At 57.6% G+C, this 8,124-nt stretch overlaps 1 protein-coding gene across 1 annotated transcript; it reads left to right on the forward strand.

The window, feature by feature from the left end:
* Positions 1-5,612: 5,612 nt before the first annotated feature.
* On the forward strand, positions 5,613-7,839 carry TPBGL (trophoblast glycoprotein like). The gene has a single exon (XM_056327606.1). The coding sequence runs from the start codon at positions 5,759-5,761 to the stop codon at positions 6,830-6,832; it is 1,074 nt and encodes a 357-aa protein (XP_056183581.1). The 5' UTR covers positions 5,613-5,758; the 3' UTR covers positions 6,833-7,839.
* Positions 7,840-8,124: the final 285 nt, after the last annotated feature.

Raw genomic sequence — 8,124 nt, forward strand, 5'->3', positions numbered from 1 at the left:
ACCCGAGCCCTGACAAGCTGGAGGGGCTGTCTCTCCCCTTCAGGGTCTTGTGGCTTTTCCATGGGTGATTTTTTTCCTGCTGGGCTGCTGTAGCATTTGCTCTGTGCATCTGTTGGGTCCTGGATACACAGCAAAGGCAAGCCTGGCTGTGGGCACCCAAAGCACCAGCTCCCTGATGCCCCTTGTTCTCAACTTGGGATGCAACACAGCGAAGGGAGCTGGCCATCACAATCCAGCACTGAAGGGTTTCATTTGTTTGGGGTGAAAAAAACACCCTGATGACTCCAGATCCCATGCCCAGGGGGTCCCGATTCGCTGCCTTCACTTGTGCCCCGCCCCCGCCCCCCGCCCCAGCCTCTCCCTCCACAGCTCATCAAGAACCATCTCCACAGCCCAACTCATACCACAGCGACCACAGCCAGCCCTAGCAGACCTGCCCACCCACACCTGCATTTGCAAGTCCATGATGTTTAAATGCAAAATCTTTGATACCATCTTAAAATATGCACCAATTAACTCAGCGGGTCCAATTTCACCTGGCTCTCAGGATGCCGATGCATCCCGTTAGCAGAAGTGCGGTGGGCTGCAGCCCTGTGGGATGGATGGTGGCTGCGCTGCCAAAATGACCCTCACCATCCCCTAACCAAGTGCCATATGGGATCCGGGTGCTACCAGCCAGGATATGTGGACACGGGAGCTGTGGAGCAAGAAAAGGAGGTGGCGTGAAGCACCCAGCCGGCAGTGGGTCTTTGCCAGTGACTGCTGATACCAGGGATGAGCTTGTGCCTGCAGCGATAACCACAGCAGTTGGCAAGGACATGTCGTCCCCACGTTGTCTGCCCATCCTGGCCTGTCTTCTATTTCCCACTTCTTATCTGCTCTTGCTGAGCAAATAGGATGGGAGAAAACGGCTTCTGCCAGGTCATGGGGAAACAGCTTGGCCATGGGGCCAGGGAGTCCCAGCCTGACCACCAGCCCAGTGTCCATCATGTCTTTGCACCATCCCTGCAGCAAGACACAAAATCTGTGACATTCTCCCATTCTCCTGCATCCTGGGGATTCTCCCATGTTGGGCTAAAAGCAGATTTTAACAAAAAATTTTGCAATCCCAGGAGGGTGCAAGCAAGGGAGGGAGAGAAATCACCTGGGATGAAGCAAAACCTGAAACAGGACCTCTCACTTCAGTGCCAAGCCCCTTGCAAAGACCAATGGGAGCATTTTTCTAAGTGAAAGAAGTGTCGTTCCCAACGGCTTCATACAGAAAATGTCAAAAGAAAATATTCCTCATTTTCCAGCAATTTTCCAAAGGTCCTACTGCAGAGGAATGAGCAATTCCAGTGTCACAGGTGTGAATTTTAAAGGGATGCTGCACTCAGCTGCTGCCAGCATTTACGGAGCAAAGGTTAATAGCCAGGTTCAAACACTGCAATTTACAGATTATAGGATTTCTTAGCAGCGAAAGGGCTGTTGTCACACTGTCCCAAAGAAAGAACATGGCCAGGGCACAAAATCCACCACTTGAAAGGGATCATCAGGAACAGCAAAAATACCCCAGAAGGGAGCCAGAAGGAGAAAGAGAAATGCCCCATCCAAGAGGCCAGAGGAGGCAGAGAGCCGCCTCATGTGACAAGCTCCATTCTGCTCCTCCCCCCCGCCCCGCTGTCCTGACACATCTCACGATGACATCGCAACAGGCTTGTCATCTCTTCCCCACCGCCAATGCCTGAGGCAGCATGGGCTGTGCAAGAGCATCCCTCTGCAAAAGCAATTTGGCTTTTGTGCTTGCAAAGCAAGATTTGACAATGTGCCTGGGAGAAGCACAGAAGCCAAAAAATTAGTATATTTTTTCAATTATCTATTATATCTTCAGATCTTCCTTTCTAACCATGTCTGTGTGATGAGGGAGACAAAGGGTCGTGGTTTTAGTGCTGTTAATTGCCAGTTTAAGGCTGGCGAGCACCATTGCTGCACCATCCACAGCCTCCTGCTTCACTGCCCCCAGCACTTTCCCGGCATGGAAGCGCAGGCAGGGAAACACCGGGACCGTGGGATGCCTTAAATCCAAAGCTGCAGCTCTCATGCTGCCCGCAAACTGCAAGGAAAATGCAAGCAAAAATATATGGATGTTTACAGATCCCAAGACTCAGGGTGATGTGTGGAGGAGGAGGAGAGCCTTCGGCCTCATTTTGCAGCAGCAGCAAATGAGGAGGGATGGAGGGGGAAGGAGTGATGCCCTTACCCCGAGAAGGAGCCAGCCAAAGCATTCAATGATTTTTTGTTCCAGCCTTTGCTAAAATGCCATCTGCAGTCAGCCAACAAGAGCAGCACCAGCAGCAAAGACATCAGGATGGGACGCAGTGGGAGAGGAGCAGGGAAGCCCAAAGGATCTCAGCTCTGAACCAGAGCCATGCTTGCACATCCCCGGGCTGCAAAACCAAAATAACATGGGCATCGTTGAAAAGGGGGAAGGAGAAGCAATATCACAGAGAAGGTGGCTTTATACCAGCTAATGAAGGCATGGTGCAAGTAATCAATTCTCTTTGGAAACCTCCAGAAGATAACGAGGCCATGAGTAATGATCTGTAATAAGTCGTAAGAACAAATCGCATCAGCCCAACCTAATCTCATCCTGTGACATGGCGATGGACTCCCGGCATCGGGGCGATGGAGGTCTCCTTGCCTTTAACAGCAAAAATACTTTGATGCTGCTTCAAATGCAGAATTTTGGTCTGGGGGAGATCGTGTAGGAGGACCCAAAACTGATCCAAGCCTGAAAGGGGCTTGAAGGGGAGCATGTGTCTGAGAGGCTCCGGATCCAATGCAACCATTAACAACTGGGAATGAAGAGCACCAACCTGGTCATCAATGCCAGGGTGTCAGGGCTGAGACTGCAGACTGATAAAAGGGGTGGGAAATCGATGCAGGACCATGCAGCGAGGACATGGGGATGTTGCTAGAGAGGAGACAAACACACAGGACCCATAGGCTGGATGGCAAGAGGAGACTCAATCCAAAATTGACCCATCCTTCTGGGGACAGAGGAAGATGGGGCTGTCCTTCTGCTCCTTGGGGTGCCTGAAGGCTCAGTTTGAGGCTCTGCACTTTGGGAAAGCTATGACCCAACTGCAGAAACCAGAAAACATCAGCTGTGAAGAGAAAGAGGGGGAAAAATTGTCCTCCATGACTGCATCTGAAAAGGACAGAGGTCCTGAGCTGGTTTTGGGCTGGACTGGGCTGAAACGAGGAGCAGAGATGCTACAAGGTGAAAAGAAGGAGCAGAAAGACAGCAAGGTGCGGGGGAGGAACAGCTGCAGGTGCTGGCACAGCCCCAGTTCCCCAAAGGCTCATAGCTCTGCTGAGATGATGGTTGCATCCAGCTCCCATGCTGGGTCTTCATCACACACCCTGCCCCAAGCCCCACACCAGCCATCCCTGGGGAACTCCGGGATGTTTGCAGCAGGCAAGGAAGGCACCATGGTCCCACCAGGCAAGAGTCCCCAAATCCCCAAAGCCACCCTGCCGCAGTGCAGCACCAGAGCTCACACCCCCTCCAAACCTTGGAGCATCTCCACCCTTCAAAGTCAAAGGGTTCAGTTCCCTTTCAGCTGCAGGGAGCCTCGTCCTCTCCCATGACCTCTAACGCCACTCACCGACCATGTTTTATGGCTTTTGGAGAGGGAGCGAAGGTGCCCTGCCTCAGCCTCGGTTTTTACGGCAGATGTTCCTTCTCCGAGGAGCCACAGAGAGGGACTAAAAAGTGCCAGGATTTTTGCAGCCCAGTGGATGAGAGCTTGCCAGGACCTCCACGCAAAGTGGCGGACCTGGCCCACTGGCTGCCTTGTTTTTCAGAGCACTATTGATTCATTAAATATAGCAATTAAACGTGATAAATGGGCCCCAAAGCACTGTTTTGGAGGAGGAGAGGCTCCATCCATGAGTGCTGCAGCGCTGGCTCAGCACAACCCACTGTGTACATCTGGCACCTCCTTCGGTGTGAGAGTGGATGCTGCCCCACGCTTGAATATTTGATGGCACACAATTATTTGACATATTCCCAAATCTGTTCTTCTCCCCCTGCCCCTCCCACAAGCTTCCTTGATTTCTCTGGCTGCTGTTCGACACTGTCCCTTTAAATACAGGGTTTGCCCCATTTCTGTGAGCGCAGTAAAGGGTGGCTGGGAGCAGCTCAAGCCACACAGACACAGGAGCATCCAAAATTTACCTGATCCCTGCAAAATTCAGGAGAGCTTCAGGGGGAGGGAATCCCCAGGTGGGGTCAGAAATCCTTTGGGAAAAGGGCAAGATGAGACGTGATGGCAGGGAGGAGGAGAAAAATCCAGATCCCAGAGAAAACGTGCCCAGAATGGAGTTTATTTCATGTGATCCCCAGCGCAGGTCCACAAGGTATTTAGGCACCCAAAGGGGGTCCAGCACCCAAATTCTGCTGCTGGCCACGCTGCTGTGTCTGGCTCCAAACACCAGCACCCAGCCCCTGGCTGTGCATCACTCTAGCATCCAAAAAATCTCATGCCCACCCCAACGATGTCACCCATGGCCAGGAGCTTCTGATCCCCAGGGTCACAGCAGCCTGTGCCCCCCAGCACTGGGCAGCTGTCCAGGACGGCGGTGAGACCATAGCAGGCTTTGCAGCAGAGGTAATATCTTTTATTAGCTCAGTGCATCTAATAAAGAGAAAATAAAGCCGGGAACGCACAATGGGCCAGCGCTGCATGCCTGATGCCGGTCAGGTTTTTTCCGAGCCAGTCTAATAAAAGCGATGACCTCTCCATTGCTCAGCATCGCCTCTCCCGGGAGCACAGGCCATCGCAGCGACTGGACCCCACGGCTCCCCACAAAGCTGGCGAGGGGATGAGGACCCATGAGGGACGATGCGACTGAGTCCCGAAAAGCAAAAGCAGCGATAACTTGGAGGCAGCGGTGACAAACCTGCCCGTGCCTCTCCAGGCTGCAATATCCAGGGATGCTGTGGGGTGTCCGGCTTGTGGGGCAGGTGGGGGGAATGGGGACCAAGGCTGGAGCGGGACCAGGACAGCCCCAAATCCTCCCTGGGATGGAAAGGGTCGGTGGCAGCCCCCGTACCCTCCCCGGGCTGGGATGGGGGGGACCGCAGCACCCCCCAACTCCCCTCACACTGGGAAAGGACCGGGACAGCCTCCAAATCTTCCCGGGCTTGAAGGGGACCGGGACAGTCCCCCAAACCTCCCCCAGGATGAAAAGAGACCGCGACATCCATCCCCTCCCCAGGCTGGAAGGGGACGGCTTCAGCCCCCGCGCCCCAGCCCTCCGTGGCGGCGGGGGCACGGTGGGAGCCGGCGTTTGCGAGCGGTGCCGAGCCGAGCCGAGCTGAACCGAGCCGAGCCGAGCCGAGCCGAGCGGAACCGAGCCGTGCCCAGCCGTGCCCCCCCGACGGCAGCTGCCCGCCTCGCTCCTCCGCCCAGCCCTCAACGCCAGGCAGCCCCAACCCGTTCCCTTCCTCCTCCTCCTCCTCCACCTCCTCCTCCCTCCCCCCCTCCCCTCCCCCCCCCCCCCCCCCCCCCAGCCCGATTTGGGCAGCGGCGCGGCCGGCGCTGCCAGCAGAGCCGCCGTGTGCGGGCGCCGCGCCGGAGGCAGCTCAGCCCCGGGGGGGGCTGCAGGGAGGCAGGTCTGGTGTGTCCCCCCCCTCCATCACCCCCCCCTTCCCCTCCCCACCCGCTCCCCCCCGGCCACCCCCCCACCCCTGCATGCCCGGGCAGCGAGCATGGCCCGCAGGCAGGCGCGGGCGGCGGGCGGCGGGCGCTGGTTGCCCTGGCTAGGACTCGCCTTGCTGCCGCTGGCATTGCCCCCCGCCGCCGCCCCCGGGGGCTGCCCCTCCGCCTGCTACTGCGTGGCCACCCCGGAGCTGGTGCAGTGCCGGTACGAGAGGCTGGAGGAACCCCCGAGGGAGCTGCCGGCCACCGTGCACAACCTCAGCATCGCGGGCAGCAACCTGAGCGTGCTGCACCGCGCCGCCTTCGCCGCCCGCCCGCGGCCGGACCTGCGCCTGCTCCGCCTGCGCCACGACAACATCCACACCATCGAGGACATGGCCCTGCAAGGGCTGCCCGCCCTCCGCACCCTCGACCTGAGCCACAACCCGCTGCTGTCGGTGGCCCCCGGCGCCTTCGCCGGCGTGCCACTGCTGCGCACGCTACAGCTGAACCAGGCGCTGCTGGCCGCCCCGCTGGAGGAGCAGCTCGCCCTGGCCCTGCGCAACCTCAGCTTGAGGCGCTTGGAGCTGGCAGGCAACGCGCTGCGGGCGCTGCCAGCCACCCTGCTGCCCGCCGGCCTGGAGGAGCTGGACCTGCGGAACAACTCGCTGCAGCGGCTGGCGGCCCCTGAGCTGCGGAGCCTGGAAGCGCCGGGGCTGCGGGGGCTGCGGCTCACGCTGGGGTCCAACCCGCTGAGTTGCGACTGCGCCCTGCGCCCGTTCCTTGCCTGGCTGCGCGCTGCCACCACCCGTGTGTCCGACGCCCGCAGCCTGCGCTGCGCCCAGCCGCCACTGCTGCGCGGGGCCACCCTGCTGCGCCTGCGGCCCGAGGGGCTGGTGTGCACGGCTGCTGAGGGCGGCGAGCCCGGTCAGCTGGAGACGGCCTCTTACGTCTTCTTCGGCATCGTGTTGGCCCTCATCGGCATCGTCTTCCTCATGGTGCTCTACCTGAACCGCCGCGGCATCAAGCGTTGGCTCCACAACCTCCGCGAGGCTTGTCGTGACCAGATGGAGGGCTACCACTACCGCTACGAGCAGGACGCCGATCCCCGCTGTACCAGTGCCATCAGCACCCCCGGCCTCTGATGGCACCCTTGGCATCCCACCCCTGCCCCTCCGACATCCCCGGCATCCGCCTGCCATGCCGAGCCTCAACGCCTCTGCTCCCAGTATCCACCACACCCCAGCCCCAGCCCTTGCCATGGCACCACCAAAAACTAGTTTCCGAGGATGAGCCGGCCTTGGCGATGGGTGCCCTCCCCGGAGGGCTCTGGACCAGCTCTCCCTGTCCGTGCCCTAATCAACTCCGTAGCGCTGATTCCCACAGGGAACCAGGCTCAGTCCATTCCACCCATCCCAGTGCCTGCGGGCGGGGGGAAGCACATCTGCATCGGCCCTGTGGGATGCCGGCGCACACATCCCCGATGCTCCCGGGAGGATGACAGGCTCCATCCCGCGCCTCCTCTCCAGCGGCAGGTTTCTTCAGCGGACTGCGGGATGCCACGCTGCCAGCGGGGCTCAGCACTGCGCACACGTGAGTGTTTGCTCAGCACATCCCGGGAAGCAGCAGGCAATACCTGTAACTGTCCTCCTGGATGTTCCTGGAGCTTGGACTTGACTTTGACCATGTACAGCTCTCTTTCCTATTAGATTTCTATTTGACAGATGCAAAACTTAATTATTTTTTTTTTCCCTGCTCCAAACACAGAGGAAAACACGCTGTCCAGCCGCTCTCCCTGAGGAGCGATGTGCTTTTCCGAGCAGTTTATCCATTTGGTTTTGTTCAATGACATTTCCAGCTCTTTCCAGGCACTAAACAATGCAGCTGTGTAGGAAACGCCTCTGCCAGCTGCGTGCATGTTCCCCAGGGCACGCAGGGGCAGCCCTTTTCTGACTCTAAAATATATCCTAGACTAGTCTGTCTCGGCACTTTGTAATTTAAAACGAGCGAAGCAAAAGCTCTCAACCTAGTTCACCCGCCCGTGTTTGCTTTAGAACTGTGCCTGTTACTATACCCTAGAGCAAATATATTGAAAGCTGCATCCACTCCATTGTCTATTTTCTATAAAGCTTCTTGCAATGATTTCCGAACATGCCTTGGCTGAGGTGGTGTTATTGCTGTTGGTTTGCCAGAGGGAGGTAGCTGTGCACTCTTCTGTAGTTTTTTGCTGGTGCTTAGAAACTTCTTTTCCGGGCTGATTTGGTGGCTAGGGATGCAGAGAGGTTTTGCACAGCTTGTGCACGCAGCTCAGGCTCTGCCAGTCCCGATCCTTCCCTGCTAGCGGGGCAGAGGGTCAGGAAAATTATCCAGATAGCAGCTTTCTAAAGCACTTTTTATCTCCTGGTTGTTTGGGTACCTAAGTCATGCCACACTGGAG

The sequence above is a fragment of the Falco biarmicus genome, chromosome 2, assembly GCF_023638135.1.
Source record: "Falco biarmicus isolate bFalBia1 chromosome 2, bFalBia1.pri, whole genome shotgun sequence".
Taxonomy (NCBI): Eukaryota; Metazoa; Chordata; class Aves; order Falconiformes; family Falconidae; genus Falco; species Falco biarmicus.